Source organism: Meles meles, chromosome 17 (genome assembly GCF_922984935.1).
Source record: "Meles meles chromosome 17, mMelMel3.1 paternal haplotype, whole genome shotgun sequence".
Taxonomy (NCBI): Eukaryota; Metazoa; Chordata; class Mammalia; order Carnivora; family Mustelidae; genus Meles; species Meles meles.
In genome coordinates, this window is record NC_060082.1 from 15,010,525 (window position 1) to 15,028,290 (window position 17,766).

Here is a 17,766-nt window from a genome sequence, read left to right on the forward strand (position 1 = left end):
TCTGTATGTGATGAGAGTACACGAAAAGATATGAGAACCAAGAACTCATTTTCTGCTATGATGGTCTGAGAGGTTTTCATGAAAGATTTGAATGGAATTTGAGTTGAACAGTGAGCCTTGGAAGTAATTTTAAGAAGAAAAGAGGGGGAAAGATAGATCATTCTCAGAAGGAAGTCTGAAGGACACAGTGAAAAATGAATAAATTGACTTGGCTGCATCAGAAAGTTCATATAAGGTAATAATTGTAATATTGCTAGATAAGTAGATGGGTGCCATACTGGAGTGGTGATTTTTGTTTGCTAATCTAATATTCTGTATTTAATTCAAGGAACCATAGAAGTGATTTTTTTTAATTAAGGTTTTTTGTTTTGTTTTTGTTTTTTGTTTGTTTGTTTTTTAAATTAAGCTGTCCTCAGAAGAGGTAAGCAGTCTGGATTCCAGGGGGGATGGAATGGAGGCACAAAGCCCAGTTAGGAGATAACTGCTTTAGTCCAGGTGTGAGCTTACACAGGCCCGATCGAGGTTCCTGTCAGAGTGTGTTCTCATGGAGGCTGAGCATAGAATTTTCAGAGGAAGAGGAACCAGTCTGAAATGAAAACTGATTTTCTTGTGGGGTGGGAGGGAGATGGTGGGTCACCCTGGTAGAAGTTTCCAACGTTGGGTTAAAAATGTGGGTCATGCTTTAGTACTGGAGAGTAAGCAAAGTGAGGCCTTCATACTGACTTTCCAGGCAAAAAGGGGCAAGAAATGCTATTTGGATGCCATTTTTCCCCCTAACTAGTTACTGTTCATCTCTTACTAAGAATTCAAAGACCGAGTTTCTTTTTAAGTAAGAATAGCAAGAGGTAAGTAAAGTGGAAAGTTCTGGTAGTAGAATACTAATTAGCCCTTAGGAAATTACTAGCAACACTCCCTGGATGGGAAATACATTTTCAGTGATGGTTAAAGAAACTCAGCAGTGAAAAATGGTTCATCTAAAGTTTAGACTCTAAATCCTTTTATTCTCAGCCATGACCCAGCCAGTTTGCTTCCTTTGACTTATCCTTAATTTTCTGGGTATTAGTAATATCTCTGAAGAAGGTGGATGGTGTGTGCCTCTGTTGATACAATTAATAATAATCTAATTATTTAACCTCTTCTGTTAAAAAGTAGTTGCTTTTATTATTATACACGCCCTGAGTTAGAATGCTAAGTGAGCCAAATAATTTTGATAGGTTTATCTCAAGTTATAATGCACAGTTTAAAAAAAAATAGGTATTTCAGTCATGCATACTTAACCAATTTGCAGTAGTTATAAGTGGTTAGGTATTACTTCCTGTTGGATTAGCAGTTGCTGAGTAGTTGAGTCTTGGTACAATCCTGCAATCCACTAATGTGATATTTAATGAGGAGACATCAGTCTGGAGAAAGGTAGTCAATATAAATCAGTGTTTACAAAGTGTGATTAACTCTGAAATATTTCATCCATGCTGTGGTCCCAGGCAGACTCTATGCTAATTACTGGAATCTGTGCATGTTTCAGGGGACTTAGACGGACCCTGAGTATTGCAAACATGAGCAGCGAAATTGCAATTATGCTTGGACCGTCTCTGATGACAATTTATGCATTTGGTGTGATGACCTCCCCCTTCCCAAGAGGGCAATAAACAGAATGCATTTTCATTAAGATACTAATGCACTTAATCACAAGGGGAAAGGGTTAGGAAGTAAGGAAAGACCTTCAAGCACTGTGTGACGGAGCTGATAGGGGAGAGACGCTTCATTTTCAAGGCAGCTTCTTTCCAAAGCCGTAGGCAGCCTTAGAGCACCTCCCACACACTGTCATTGGCATTAATTGAGAAAGAATTTCAAGTTAGAGTTTGGATCTTCTTCTGGCTACATACGTATCGCTTCAAATGTATAAGTAGGACCCTAAGTAAGGGCAACTCTGACATTAAAAATAGCGTTTCGTAGCAGTTTATTTTTGTTTATAATACTTCCTCGGAGCTTGAGTGTTTGGAATTCATTATGCAAATGTAACAAACACGGTGATGACGACCAGCATCGTCATTGTCCTCCTCGTCCTCAGTAAACGTTGACTCAGCAGAGAGCTGTGTTGTAAGGCCTGGATCAGCGTGGCCACAAGAACCCTGTCATTTCTGTCCCTGCCCTCTAGGAGCTCACTGTCAGGGCCCAGATTAGCCTGCTGATCATTTTTCACAGCGGGGTTTATGCTGTTGGGTGTCACAAGGACAATAAGCCTGATACCTTGGAATATTAGTAACCAATAGAAATCCAGGACTGAATGATACAAGAATATGATTTTGATGTTCATGCTTTTATGGAATTAATTTGCTTTGAAATTTCTTCGGGATTCTAAAATTCTGGAAGATTGTTATTTTGCATGGGTAGACTAAGCATAATGTTTTAAAGGCTAACTTTAAACTTGAACTTTTGAGATCCTTTATCATGTATCTTCTAAATATTCAGTGCTTCTTTTTTTTTTTCCCCTCCAAGAGAGAGGGAGAGAAAGTGGCAGGGGGAGGGGCAGAGGGGCAGAGGGAGTCTGAAGCATGGGGCTCGATCCCAAGACTCAGATCATGATTCAAACCAAAGTCAAGAGTCAGACCCTTCACTGACTGAGCCAGGCAGGTGCCCCTATTCCGTGTGTCTTACGCGGTTGCCACAGAATGTCCAGCTTCGTGACGTTTGTGACATCCTATTGAGTCTCATGTGACTTGTGCTTTTGAGAAGGGAGGCGGATGTAGCAGAGTACGCATTGCCTTTGGGGTGCTCACATTTCCTGGGTCTTGCAAATCTAACTGCTTTTCTTCCAACTCTGTGTTTTAGGTAATATAGAATACAGCTGCCCTGCCACGAATGAATGTGAAATAACCAAGCGCAGACGTAAATCCTGCCAGGCTTGCCGCTTCATGAAGTGTTTGAAAGTGGGCATGCTGAAAGAAGGTAAGGCGTGTTGCCGGGGGCCTGTGCTTTCGGTTGGGGATGGGGGAAGGGCGCGTGCAGGGAATTTCGAAGACACTAGAGGAAACCGGGAAAAGATGGTGTCACGGTAAGCACTCCGAATCCGATGGCAGAGTTTTCTGATATGTTCTGGCCAACTGCATGATATCAACAGGAAGGGACAAGGTAGGAAACATCTGAAGTGCAGCTAAACCCACCAGATATGCTTGGTAATTCTGACTCTTTTCATCTTTACGAGTTGCAGAAGGCAAAGGACAAAGGACAACACAAGGCTAGTCCATTTCTTTTTGTGTTTCTTCTCATTTCTAAGTTTGCTGGGAGATTTTTCCCCTCCACCGTTACTAAGATGTAATTGACAAATGAGAATTGTGTATATTTAATGTGTATGACTTGAAGTTTTGATATATATATATATGTATATATATAGTAAGATAATTGCCACAGTCGAGCTAATTAACAGACCCATCATTTCATATTGTTACCACTTTTTAAAAAAATTAATATTAGGTTTAACATACTCTTTATTTTTTTTCCAATCTTACCCTTTGGACTAGGTTCTTTTCTAAAAAGCTTTAATAATGATACTAAAATTGTTGCTTTCACTTAGGGGGAACACCAACAAACACAGAATAATAACAGTGACCAAGGATTCAGTTATGGCCTGAGCTCACACAGCTCACAAGTGGTAGAGCCAAGAACTGAACAGAGGGTCAGATTCTAGAATTCACTGACTTCTTCCACCCATATCCAAGGTCCTGAAATATTTGTATATGTCAGCATGTCCAATGAAACCAACATTTTAGCTTGGAGCTAGGAAGAAGTTATTCTTTTCTTTGGAAAGCCAGGGTAGGTTTTTTTGTTTGTTTGTTTTTAAATGCATCCCTGTCTATATGTTTGTTTTTGTAGATGTGTGTTTCTTTTTTTTACGGTTTTAGATTTTACTATCTCTTTCTCTTCAGAAAATTTGCCAGAGTTTAAAATAAATATGATAATTTTATGAAGTAACAAAATAAAAATGTGGTAATCAAAGTTTGAAAGAAAATTAGGCAAATTACATTTAAATGTATTGCTTCTGTTTAGTCTAACATACACTTTATTCATGGGGATGGCCCTATTAGTTTATATATTTGCTCTTACAGGAGATCCCTTATTTTTTAACTTCTAAATGCAAATAGATCCAAGTGTTTATTCCCTAAGAACAAGCCAAAGCTTCAGCAAACCAGGAATTGGCATTCCTAGATCCCATAGTTTTTCCTGGTTTGTTCTTAATGCAAGAAAGGTGAGTGGATCACTTATATTTGGGGTTGTGGAATTCATGCCCCACTTCTCCACCCTTTACTAGACCACTAAGAACTAACCCCTCATTGGACTAGAAACAAAGAAGACCCTCTCAAACTCTTCTCATCTTTGACTCTCCTCTTCCCCTGGAGTGGGGTTGGGGGGTAGCTATAAACAAAGAGTGTATGACTTTATAATTAAAGCCTTATAAAAAACATCACACAAGATGTATTGTCAAGTCAAAAATAATAAAAAAATAAAGTATAAGTTCACTAGTCATATGATTCAATGTATATATGAGTTTTATATAAGAATATGTATTTGTATTAAAAATGTATAAACATGTCTATTTTAATAATTCATATTAAAATATCTGTAGAGAGAAAAAGGAAAAAGAATGGTATGAGGGAGAGGTGCTTCGTGAGGGACTGTACGTGCAGAGGTGGAAGGTGGGATAAATGAGGATTGAGGACAGTGTGACGCTATGAATGCAACGAGGAGGAGGCGTATGAATACAATACCCTTTCCTCTGTACAGCCTTTGGCACCATTAGGATTTTTCATCATTGATATATTTTACATTTATAATCCACTTGCTAAATACTTATTAAGTTTCTTCTGTGTGCCAGGCACGATTCTAGGCTCTAGCGGTGGGGCAGTGAGAAAGTCCAATATGGTTGTTCTTGCTAGAGAAAACTGACATGGAAAAGCCAGTGGGAGAGTTTTGATAAAGGAAGAAATATATATAAAAACCCAACCATAAGGACCCAACCCATAAGTTGAGGACTTTTCCTTTGAGTTAGAAGGATGGTGACAGCTTACTCCTTTTGAGGTTGAAACTTTATCTTGGTAATTGCCTTAAATCCTACTGGAGATAACAAACAAAACCTTGTTCATAGTAATGTGATAAGTAACTGACTGTCCATTTCCAGTTGTTATATTGCCACTTAGTTGAGGTGTAGAGACTCACACTGAACTCAAAGCTCATTCAGAAACGGTTAATTAAAAGTTGGGAGTTGAGGAATAATGTTCAAAGAACAAATCCATATTTTTAAAAGTGTTATAAACATAATATATCAATTATGACTTTGGATTGATGCGTCCTAGATGTGGATTTTATTTTCAAAAACTAAAGTACATGGAGATATGTTTCCATTTATAGGTTGACAGAATTTTTTGACTAGTTTAATTTTATTACTACGATTTTTTCAACTCTTTGCACTCCCAGGTTTATGGATGAAATGAAAACAGAAATAAAGTGTCCCTTAAATAATTTCCCCCTAAATAATTTCCCTCATTGTGGTTTTTAAGCAGGAGCACTCTGGAAGGTGGTTAGAGTGACCCAGGAGGTGTGAACTGTGTTTAATTAAACAATATTGGTGAAAGAAATGGGCCGGTGCTTATCTGTAATTCACACCTCTTCAGTTGCTGTTATCAAGCCTTTAGAGGGTCTGTTTTCAAGGGAATTGCTGGTGTTGCTGATATACTCAAATAATAATTTATCTTCCTTTACTTCCTTATGCCCACTTTGATGGGGAAATGCCAGCTCTCTAAGCCCCTCCCCGCGAAAGGATGGCTATGAGTAAATACGGAATGTTCCTTTTCTTTTGTACTTAAAAATGCAGTGAAATATTGCATTGCACCCTGCATATAAATACACAATTATGTTTGGCCATCTCCTTGGCTCAAGACTGGCCTCCTCAGCCTGGAGAGAATGATAGTGTCTTAAATGTATCTTTATGGATGGAGAGGGATTTCGGTCCCATGCAGTATGTCAGGGATCATGATGTAGTAAATCTATTCAAATGTAAACCTGTTCAATTCAATTACCAGTCCATAATAAAATTTGCTGCTACAACCCCCGTGTTGACCACAGCAGTCCATACAGGCTGATGGCACAGCAGGCCTGGAAATTGACAGACAAAATCTATTTAAACAAAAAACAGCATTAGTTATAGAATCTGAAATGAAATCAGATTTCAACAGCTTTGATGGGAACCTTCCTTCCTTTAACAGGTATTTTTATTCAACTAGCCAAATACATCTTCGATCAAGAGCTGCCTGAGGGAAATAAAGAGGTTTTCGTGAAAAAGATGGTTTATAGAAAAAGGAGACTTTACTCTTTTAAAAACGATAATCCCTAGTTTTATGGACTGATGTTTCTACTAATGATGCAGGGTGCCAAAGGGAAGTGATGGCTTAGTGGGCAGATGAGTCTGGTTACATCACATTGTGCATCATTAAATTCTTACAGGCTATGCCTTCTCGTTAGCCAGTGCTGGAATTATGTCTGAATGAACTACATTGGATTTTAACATTAGAATTTTTTTTTAAAAGACTTTATTTATTTATTTGTCAGAGAGAGAGAGAGAGAGAGAGAGCGCACAAGTAGGGAGAGCTGCAGGCAGAGGGGGAAGCAGCCTTTTGGAGCCCGATGTGGGGCTCGATCCTAGGACCCTGGGATCATGACCTGGGTGGAAGGCAGATGCTTAATCAACTGAGCCACCCAGGTGTCTCTAGAATTTTTGAGTCAAAAAATCATTACCATTAGGAATGAGTGGAGAAAGTGATCGTGACATTGAAAAAAAAAACCCACAAACCTTCAAGAAGCACAGTTAAAAAAAAAATATGATAGTTCGTTCAAATCCAAGTGGTCGCACCAGTCCGCATCTTGAAAAAAAAATCCCCTTTCCTTTTTCTGGGCTCTGCTTTGCTGGTAAGCCTCACGAATGATGGGCCGGCATTAGTTTTTCGGCATTATGCCAATACTGTATGTCAGCGAAACTCCATCTATTACAAGATATCTGGTCTCAACATTCCCTTTTCATTTTTTTCAGGTATTGCTTATTTGAAGGAAAAAAACAAGAACTAATCAAGGTGTACCTATAAATCTGGTCAAGATTTATTTTTATTTTGATCTCTCTCCTTGGTTATTTAAAGACTATTGCGGGACATACCGGTTCGGTTTACACTCTGTCAGTGGCAAAGAGAGACATTTTATGAAAGCAATAATTATTTTATTTAGGTTTAGAATTCACTGATCGAAGGACTGAAGGCCTTTTTGCTGTTTACTGGTGTGATGGGTTTCACCTTGGCAACTCGGGAATTTTTCTTTGACGCTTGTAGATGAGAGCGAGGTACCCACATGTATGCACAGCGTTCCGTTCCCCGGCCAGGCCAGCCCGTCTGCCCAAGTATAGCGGGATCAAGGAAGCATGGAGGGCCAGTACAGCAATTTCATGCCAAAGAGATGCTTTTCACTTTGCCTATTTTTTTAGAGAGAGATTTTGTTTATGTATTTGACAGAGAGAGAGAGAGCACAAGCACGGGGAGTGGCAGATAGAGGGAGAAGGAGAAGCAGGCTCCCCACAGACCCTAGAGCCCGACACAGGGCTGCTCACTGCCAGGACCCTGGGATCATGATCTGAGCCAAAGGCAGGTGCTTAACTGACTGAGCCACCCAGGTGCCCCACTACTGGTGGGCACCTACTAGTAGGTGTTGCTACTTTTTTTTTTAAAGGTAACTTAAACCTTTCTGATCTTCCCTTCCATTGTCTGTAAAGTGATGGTAGCAACAGTGGCATTCGCAAATGAAATGTGGATGATTAGTAAGAAACTGCATGGGACGTGTCCAGCGCGCATGTGGTGTAGAACGAGGACTGAATGAACATTACCTGTTGTTGCTAGAGACGGTAAGGATCAAGCTGTGGGGCCAGGGGGACCGAGAGTCTAGCCCTGACTCTCCCACTTCCCGGATCTGCACAATTTCCATAACCTCTAAGACCCTGTTTATTTGAGCCTATTTATTTGCGAACATGGGAGTGAAGATAGAACTTAGCTTGTGAGGTTTTTGAAAAACCAAGAGAGGTTACAGAGGCACGGGGTCTGGCACATGGTTACCGGATGACGCTCGGAGCTAGAATCTGGGTATATGACATTCAACTGCTGCTCTAATATAAATTCATATAAATTTTGTTATTTTTTTGGCAATATCAGGGACCTTAGGGGTCCTTTCCAAATTTTTTTTATAAAAACACATCAATAGGTGAAAATTTGTTCCACAATTTCATAAGGAAATTTAGTGGTTTTTTTTTAAAGATTTTATTTATTTATTTGACAGACAGAGATCACAAGGAGGCAGAGAGGCAGGCAGAGAGAGAGGGAGGAGGGTAGAAGCAGGCTCCCCACTGAGCAGAGAGCCCGATGCGGGGCTTGATCCCAGGACCTTGGGATCATGACCTGAGCCAAAGGCAGCGGCTTAACCCACTGAGCCACCCAGGCACCCCGGAAATTTAATTTTTGGGGTTTGTTTGTTTGTTTTTAAGTAGGTTCCATGCCTGGCATGGATCCCATTGTGGGGCTTGAACTCATGACCGTCAGATCGAGACCTGAGCTGAGATCAGGAGTCAGAGGCCTAACCCACTGAGTTTTTTATATCTACCCTTAGGTCAAATAAAGAAAGACAACAGTATAAACAAAGGAAAATGGGACTTGAAGCAGAAGTTTTTAACAACAACAACAACGTAGGTGAGGAGTGCTGGTTGAGCTGTAGAAAGGAAGCCTCGTTCCTTTGTCTATCAGAGAAAACAGACAAACCACACACATTTTAAGATGTGCCCAGCACATCTAAACATTAAATTTTACAAAGGAAATTTTGATAGCAGAGCATCATGGGAAAAAACTAGAGAATGACCTGAGTTTTAGGACCCCTCCGTAAGTATTAACTGAGCTTCTCCCTTAAGTCTAGCAAAATACCATGCTTTAGCTTTGGATTTCGACTTTTCCTGTTACCTAGTGTTGTGATTTGGGGGAAGTCCATTGATTTCTGTCTTCATTTCCCCATGGGCAGGGGAACATTTAGGCCATGTTCTTTCTCATCCCTTCTACTCTGATAGAAGTTTTATTTAGAAAATGTTAGAAAGTCTGTAGAAACATTATACCAATATAGACATGAAGGTACTTGTAATGATGATGATGGTGTTGACGGTGACTGTGAGGCAAGTCAAACCGTAGGAACCCTGATTTTAGACTTGGCTAGTGCACTGTGCTCTTCTTTAACAGAAATTTTGTCGTAACTGGTTAATTCTTTGGTTGCTTTTTGTCTTTCTGGAAAAGGAGAAAGTATGAAATTTTTGCTACAGCTAATAGCAGAGAGAGTTGTAGGAACAGTGGAACAGGCAGTAGACACTTAAATACTCAGGGAATGAGGTCTTACACTTTTGCCTGTGTTTGAAAAACTTTTTCTCTGTACTTTCTCACAGTCCCTACCAACCCTTGCCAATATATTGAAATGCAGTCGGTAGAGTTTCATCTCTGTGAGCATCTGAAATCTCACCACGGATTGCTGTATTGCTATCGGTCAGATTTATTGGAAGTTTTGTTGATACATTTTTAAAATAAAAATATTGACATCAATGGGAGAGGAGAAGAGCAACTTTATATAATTTTAGATGCTTTCTAAATATTTCCTCTGGGGGAGAAGGGAGTCATTAAAACGAAAAAAACCAGTGACATAGTTGTATGTCTTATTGATAAGCACATTTGCTTTTCATATTTGATTTGACATTTTTAGAGTAAGTTTCTATTAGGGAGGTATTTCATATTTCCCCTACTTTATTTTTTTTTAAGATTTTATTTATTTGACAGAGAGAGAGAGAGAGAGATCATAAGTAGGCAGAGAGGCAGGCAGAGAGAGAGAGGAGGAAGCAGGCTCCCCGCTGAGCAGAGAGCCCAACACTGGGCTTGATCCCAGGACCCCAAGATCATGACCTGAGCCGAAGGCAGAGGCTTAACCCACTGAGCCACCCGGGCGCCCCACCCCTACTTTTTAAGGTCCCAAGACAACTAGTGTGAAGATTCCAGGTAGGCAGTTTAAACGCTGTGTTAAGATTATGGATCTTCCTCTTTAGGATAAAGGCAAAGCCGAGGATGGGCATCAGCATTTGGGATAAGTCACCATTCAGTGTGGAAAAGGCACAGCATATTAAGGTTCCGTTATCACCCCAAAAGCCTCACTCGTAGGTAAAAGCAGGACACCGGGTGTGAGGCTGTCATTAATCAGAATAGGAATCCAAAGCTCAGAGAGTTTCAGGGACTTTCACAGTGACCCACTGCGGACAGAGCGGGGGGGTGGGGATTAGAAGTCAGTTAGGTCACCTTTCAGGCTCTGGGTCTCTATCAAGCTTCGTTGCAATCTTGGCCAAACAAGGGGCTTCTCTCGCGCCAGCCTCAGGTGGATTGGCCCCAGTCTCAGCCCCGTAGGCTGATAGTGCCTGAGACATTCATGTGGGGGGACAAGAAATGGGAAAGTGTCCTAATGCTTCCAAGAAGCAGCAGAGCTTGTGGGTTTAAAAAGGGGTTTGGGCCTAAGTTATAAGTGACATTCATCAAGAGGGGCCTTTTCCGTAGGATTCTGATCTCAGGAAACCAAGCTTTTCTCACTTGGGGTCGGATGAGGCCACCGAAGATACAGATGGGGGGGGGATGGGTCCAGAAAAGGTGCTCACGGAATTGCTGAGCAGCCACAGTATTGGGCCGAGTGTGAGCTGGAGGAGGCATTACATGCCAGAAGTTTTGGAGGTCCGAAGGGCACAGTGTGAGACCCAGCGTGGAACAGCACGTTTAGGTCCATTTGTTTCGTCGGGCTGAGTTAGTGTCGGTCTCTGGGTACCAGGTCCCCAGGGAAACAAGTTAACCTCAAAAAGTCTGAGGATCTAGAATTATCTTTTCAAAAAAATTATTTATTTATTTGCCAGAGAGAATGCACAAGAAGTTGGGGGGGGGGTGGCAGGCAGAGGGAGAAACAGGGTCCCTGCTCCGGATGGGGGACTCGATCCCAGGACACTGAGATCACGACCTGAGCCAAAGGCAGACGCTTAACTGACTGAGCTGCCCAGGCGTCCCTAGAATTCTTTTTTATTTCCATTCCTGGGTGGGTGGATCTCCAGTATCTTAAGAAGGTTCCCTCATCTATGCCCTGCTTCAGTCTGGGCTTGCCAAGTCATTGGCAGTAGCTCTCGAGCAGAAAAGCATCATATTTTCCTCTGACTCATGAACTAACAGGGCTGGCCTAACGTTTAGGAAATCTTTTGGTGGAGGAAATGATAGCGGATAGGAGGAAATGATTTTATCCCACCTGAAAAAATCCCTTGTCCAGGGTCTATTTCTTCTGAGCGATCTCATCACATTCCAGGCGTTTTAGCTTTGAGAAGGCGTATGTGTTCGTGTGCGTGTGTGCATGTGCGTGTGTGTGTGTGTGCGTGTGCACATCCGTGCAGGTGTATGAGACAGAACACGGATCATACATTTATTCCTTGAGTCGCCATTACATCTCTTCAGTCAGTTGTCCTGAGCCCCCAGGACCTAATGAAAAATTATCCCAGAACTGTTTTCCTGCAACCACAGCTTGTGTCTTGATTTATATATGGCAGTGGGAACTCTGAGAGTCTTCTGGGTTTACCCTATCAGCAGGAGAGCAAAGAGCAACTTACTTGTCTAATTACCCTTCTGTTTCATAGCTTCCATTTTAACAAAATGACCATTTGAAGAGTGTAACATTTTCCAGGTAGGTTCTCTTTAAAAAATAGAAAGCTACTCAGGTCATTTGGTAACAAGCTGATTTGTTTTTGCTTACTTAAAGAACCTGCTTGGCGCAATTTATCCTAACAAAGTATCTTTTGTAAAAACCCTCTGAAGAAGACATTGCCAAGGTGATTTTTTTTTTTTTTTCCTCAAGTCTAATATCATTATGCTGCCAAGTCGAAAACAGAAATTATTGGTAGGGAAATTTGGGTTCCTACTGCCTTCCAAAAGCAGAACAAAGAAAAGGAGAAAGCTTTAATGGTATTCAAGGAAAATATTTCTGTGTTAGATGACAGTTAATAGAACTGCATTGACCTCACTGGTATTTCTTGCACTCTCTGTTGTAATATTATCCTAAGAAGCTCCCTCATTAATGCAGAGTATTGAACAAAACTCCCAAGTTATAATATAAGCAATAGCAAAGAGCACCTTCTTTCTGAGCTTTGTCCTGACATGAAGCCATTTGGGAATATAGTTAAGTCCCACAAAAAGTTATTTCATGTACAGATACTGCATTACCAGATTGTGATTTTTTTTTTTTTTTTTTTTTGGACATGCTTTGCTGATAGGAAACTTGAACCGTCTGTCTCAAAATGAATAGGGAAGGTTTTGTGGGTAAGGGGGTAAAAACATATATTCTTAGGAGCCTAAAATATATTAAGCTATGTGCTTTAGATTTTTTGTTTTGTTTTGTTTTGTTTTTTTGTTCTTCCTTACAATGACCCCCGGAGGTGGGTATTTCCCATTTCACAGAGGAATGAGAGCTTGGAGTGATAATGTTGCCAGAGTTCTCACAATGCACGGTAAGAGACTGGGTTTATGGCAGGCGTTCTAGCTCTATTACCTACGCTCTGTATTTGTTTAATATAGTTTGTCTTTGTGAACCGTAGTAATATTAAAGTATACAGTTAGCTTGGGATTCTTCAGGGGCTATGGCAATTCAGGAGATGCTGAGCTCTTAAAAGAATGTTTAAGTCAACCGTTAAAAAAAAAAAAAAGTCAGAACTCATTTCATTGATTTGAGTTCTTCATTGAATGTCCAGAAATAGAATGAACTGTGTTTGAAGGCAGTGAGTTTCCCATTGTTGTGAGAGATGTAGAGAACAGGGTCAAGTACCACGTGGGGTTTAGGCCAGGGTATCTTTTATGGTCACTTCCCATTCCAAGATTCTTGAGATCCAACATAAGCTTTGGAATAACTTGCCAGTTATAAACTGTAGGAATAAACATCGGCAACACTCACGCTGTTCAGTTCCTGGGAACCCTACTTCAGGGGTCTGTGTTTTTGTCAAACAGTGTATGACATCTTACATAAATCCAGGTTAGAGCACAGAGGAACATTTTGGCATCGGTTTACTTTCTGGCTCCAATTGTTTGAACTTCAGAACCAAATTCCTTGTAAGTGTTGCTTTTGTAGAAAGGAGCAAATTTGATTTACTGACATTGAGTACAGTCTGCCTCAGTTGTTTGGAGGATATGGCCATAGTGGACCACTGGAGTATTATGATCTTATCTCTGTTTCATGGGGAAATTTGGAGTACCGAAGTTTTAAAGACATATCCGTGATTCTCTATATACTCTCTGCAGATCTTAGGCTGGCACTACTCCCTGTGCATGTCTGGTTCTCGGGAACTATTTTTATTTATTTTGGAAATATAAACAATTACATTAGAAATGAAGTAGGTTCTCTCTTGTGGACGCAGCACCAAGGATCATTTGAACGGAGTAAATTTATCCTTGCTGCATTTGGGTTAGAGAGGACAGAAAGATTGAAATGGGAAGAAAAGGTTCTTTTTAACTCCCTTCCTTCTGTTTTAATTGGAATACTATTAAAAGTTAATCATTTATTTGATTGTCCCCATTTGTCATTTCCATTTGTGAACTTGAAATAGGAAGCCGGCATTTATCTAAGATGCCACCAATTTTTTTTTTTTAATTCCTTTTGGATTATAAAAAGTTCCCAGTGGATTTCACCCCAGGGGGGGTAAACCTGTTTCCACATTTGCTCACACATGGAAAGTGTAGTGACAGTACCGTGTGTCGTGAGGGAAGGGGGAGGGGAGGCCCTTGCCAGACAGGACTCTGATGTGGAATTTCCTCCCACCGGCCTCCAGACAACAGATTTTTGTTTCTTTCCACCAGTGCACACATCTCTCAACGTGGCATGGACGGACATTCCCGACATTGTGCTTGAATTTAATGTGAAGGCGTTCTGACATACGTTTGAATAATGCCCATTTCATTCGGGCGCCATTGCCGACGGGTTAGCTCCCTTTCTCATTAAGGCCGCGCGGAGTGCAACTCTATCTGTATCCTGTCGGTTATCGTATATGATTTTGTTCATTCCGAAGTCTCCCTCAAATGAAAGTGAGTGCCGGTCATTTCCTGAGAGATTGTTCTGTAGTTTTGCCTCTCCCTCCCTTAGTCGGCTGCAGAGCCACCAACCAGCTTCCCTAAGGCAAGCTGTCTGCAAAGGAACAAGCCAGCTGGCTTGGCCAAGGTTGATCAATGATGAGAGGCAGGCTGGGTTCCAGGTTCACAAAAGCCACTCAGTGGAGAGTAGGTCAGCGGCTTCCCCAAAGCCAATTAGCTGGCAGAAGTCTGAGGTGCCCGTTGCTAGCCAAATTCCCTGAGCCTGATGGTACTAGTGGGGAGTCCATCCTTGGGCTTCCTGGCAAACCAGACCTGAGTGAATGGCAGATTGTGCTATCTGAGAGCCAGTGTTGCTTTATGGCTACTAGAACCAATATCAGGGAGCCGTCGCTCCCTCTCCGCCTCACCCAGGTGGACTGGACGGCCCAGGCGCGATGGCTGATCCTCAGGTGCGATGGGCTTTAGCTGATTAGATACACCATAAATGTATTTTTACCTGGCTTTGGCTTTTTGAAGTTGACGTGAATAGGAATCATGTCATTGAAGGAGATTAACATGGAACTGATTTGGGAGGAAGTGTTATGGAGACCTTTGACAGGAGTATTAGGATTTTGACTATTTTAAAATCCCAATTGTAACAGCTGCTCCCTTAATAGGTGACGGTGGTGAAAAGATGGGACCTATGGCAAAACCAGAGGAAGGGATTCTTAGCAGTCGCCTTTCGGTTAACCTGTTTTTCCCAGGATTATGTGTATCTGGGATCATAATCAGATCCTACTTTTCTCAATGCTTACATGTTTAGCTATTGAGTCTTTTCTACATAAGCTGTATAATCCTAATTTTCTTTTCTTTTTTTAGAAAGAGAGCACACGCACATGCATGCACGTGAGGAGGTTGGGGAGAGGGAGAGGGCGAGAGGGACTCTCAAGCAGATCCTATGCCCAGCTCAGAGCCGGATGTGGGGCTCCGTCTCCCCACCCTGAGATCACAACCTGATCCGAAATCAAGAGCTGATGCTTAACCAACTGAGCCATGGAGGTGCCCCATAGGCTGCATAATCATAATTTTAAGATACCTAGACTATTTTCCTAGACTTTTTAGCTACACTGGGGATGTGGGGAATTTAAGGAGCAGAATATATGAAAAATGAGATCATTTAGGGGCTCCTGGGTGACTCAGGCATCATTTAAGTGTCTGCCTTTGGCTCAGGTCATGATCCCGCTGTCCCAGGATCGAGCCCCAAGTCAAATTCCCTGCTCAGTGCGGGGTTTGTTTCTCCCTCTTCCTAACCCTCTCCCCCTGCTCTCTTTGTCTCTCTTTTTCTCTCTTGGTCTCTCTCCAATAAATAAATAAAATTAAAAAAAAAAAAACAAAACGAGATGATTTACATTACCTAGTTTAACTTAGCATGTAACTAGATTAACTTAGTTAACTAAGTAACATGCTGGCTGGAGCTCCAAGACAGAACCAGAAATCAGTACAGATCTAAGTCAATGTTAACTTAGTTAACTAAGGTTAACTAAGATTAACTTAGTTAACTAAGGTTAACTAAGTTAACTAAGTTAATCTTAATGAACTAAGTTAACATTGACTTAGATCTGTACTGATTTCTGGTTCTGTCTTGGAGCTCCAGCCAGTTGGTTAACTAAGTTAACTAAGTTAATCTTAATGAACTAAGTTAACATTGACTTAGATCTGTACTGATTTCTGGTTCTGTCTTGGAGCTCCAGCCAGCATGTTACCCCCACAGGCAGCTAAGTCCATTTTGCTGGTCTACCTCTCATTTCTTAGCTGTTTAAGTGTTTCCTTTGAGGCCGCCTGAGACACTGTTTAGTGGCTTCTCCCTAGACTGTCTATTAAATTCTCCCCAACTAAACTTCTCCCTAACATGTAATGTTTCGGGCCACCCAACTTCCTCTTCCTCCCCTGCCCTTAATTTTTTTTTTTTAATTTCAAAATTTCCTCTGAAAGCAGAGTTTCTTCACAATTGCAGTGAGTTGCTATTTGGCAATTCCCAAGCTGATGACCTCTATAATTATCCCCTCCCAACCCCCACCTCCCATGGATTTACCTCTCCACTCTCCTGGACATTTATCTCCAGGCCAATTAAATCTCTTTAGTATCAACATTTTCATAATCATTAGTATACTTGAAGCCAATTAAATGGCAATTACTCTGACCTTAGCCAATCTTAGGGTATTACCAATTCATGCATAATTTGAAAATATTTGGAAGGTAAGTGGATTCTTGTTTTATGGTCGAATCTGTAAATATTTCCATCTGCTAGGTGAGAAGTTGCCCCTGTTCTTTGTAACACCTAGAGCTGGGGTCAGATTATTTCTCTAGAAACTGCTTTCTACTTATGGATGGGTCCAAGTGATACACAGTTGTCCAGCCCATCTCCAAACGTTTTTTCATTCATCTTTTATCCCACCCATTCAAGAAATGCTTTTTGAGACATGACTCCATATAGTTTTCTTTATTAAGTGCTAAGGATTAAAAGTGAACATGACAGACATGTTTCTGCCCTCGTAGGGTTCATGATCCATCATGGGCCTGATGACATGCAGTCATATAGGTTTCTCTCCTTTCTGAATTTCACCACTATTTATATTCTGTTTCATACAACCTAGCATTTTTAACATCGTGTTTTCCACAGAGGAATGTAGAGTGTAAAGATGAGAAGCTCCGTCTCTCAGATCAGATGGCATCTGTGGGTGTTGACAGAGCCCTTGAAATGAAATGAAAGAACTGAATTTTTTACTTTAGTTAAAGTTTACTTAAGTTAACTAGCCCCACAGAGCTGTTGACGACCATAGTGGACAGTGCAGAGAAATAGAATTTGGGTTCAGTGCAAACTTTACTACTTACTAGAAATGATCTCTCAAGTAAGTTAATTACGTTACCCTTTCTAAACCTTATCTGTAAAATGGGGGTTGTAATCATAACTGGATTAGAGGGTGATTTTGAGGTTTACACAAGGTAATAGATGTCATACTCTTGTCATGGTGCAAGCAACAAACACTCAGAAAAAATTGTTAGTGTTTATTTCTAGTATTGTTAGTCACTTAGCATGTCTCATAGAGAAGCAAAAACAACTTGAGAACATGGCTGTATTATTTATATTTCAGTCCTCCGTAACACGTAGCACAATAACGGTCACATAGTAGGTGCTCAGTAAAATATAACTGCATATTTTTCTCTTCTTTTTAAACCTACTTTACTAGGTTTTCAGTTACATTATTAAAACTTGAGTGCAGAAACAATTTTGTCACAAATAATGCTTTTAGAATCAGTTTGTGGGCTATCATCGTATATAAATTACTTCTACATTTTCCTTTATATGACAATGACAGATTGTATTTCAGAAGTCGTGGTCTATTGGATTTATATTGCATACCCTGACAGTGTAGCAATTGGTATATTGTGAGTAGAAAGAAGAAAAGGAAGGAAGGAAGGATATTTTTCATCTATCTTTCCCATAGATATTTGATAAATTGGTGTATATATATGAGAAAACTAAGACCTGTTCGAAAGAACTTGTATAAATAACTTGCATAAGATCAGGCAA

The 17,766-nt window shown here is 40.7% G+C and overlaps 1 protein-coding gene across 2 annotated transcripts in view; it reads left to right on the forward strand.

Moving 5' to 3' along the window:
• Positions 1-17,766, forward strand: part of ESRRG (estrogen related receptor gamma) — a 233,623-nt gene that overhangs the window by 67,875 nt on the left and 147,982 nt on the right. For both annotated transcript variants that reach the window (XM_045983511.1, XM_045983512.1), the window contains exon 3: positions 2,830-2,946. In XM_045983511.1, coding sequence (XP_045839467.1) covers positions 2,830-2,946 — 117 coding nt within the window. The remainder of the gene's footprint in view (positions 1-2,829; positions 2,947-17,766) is intronic.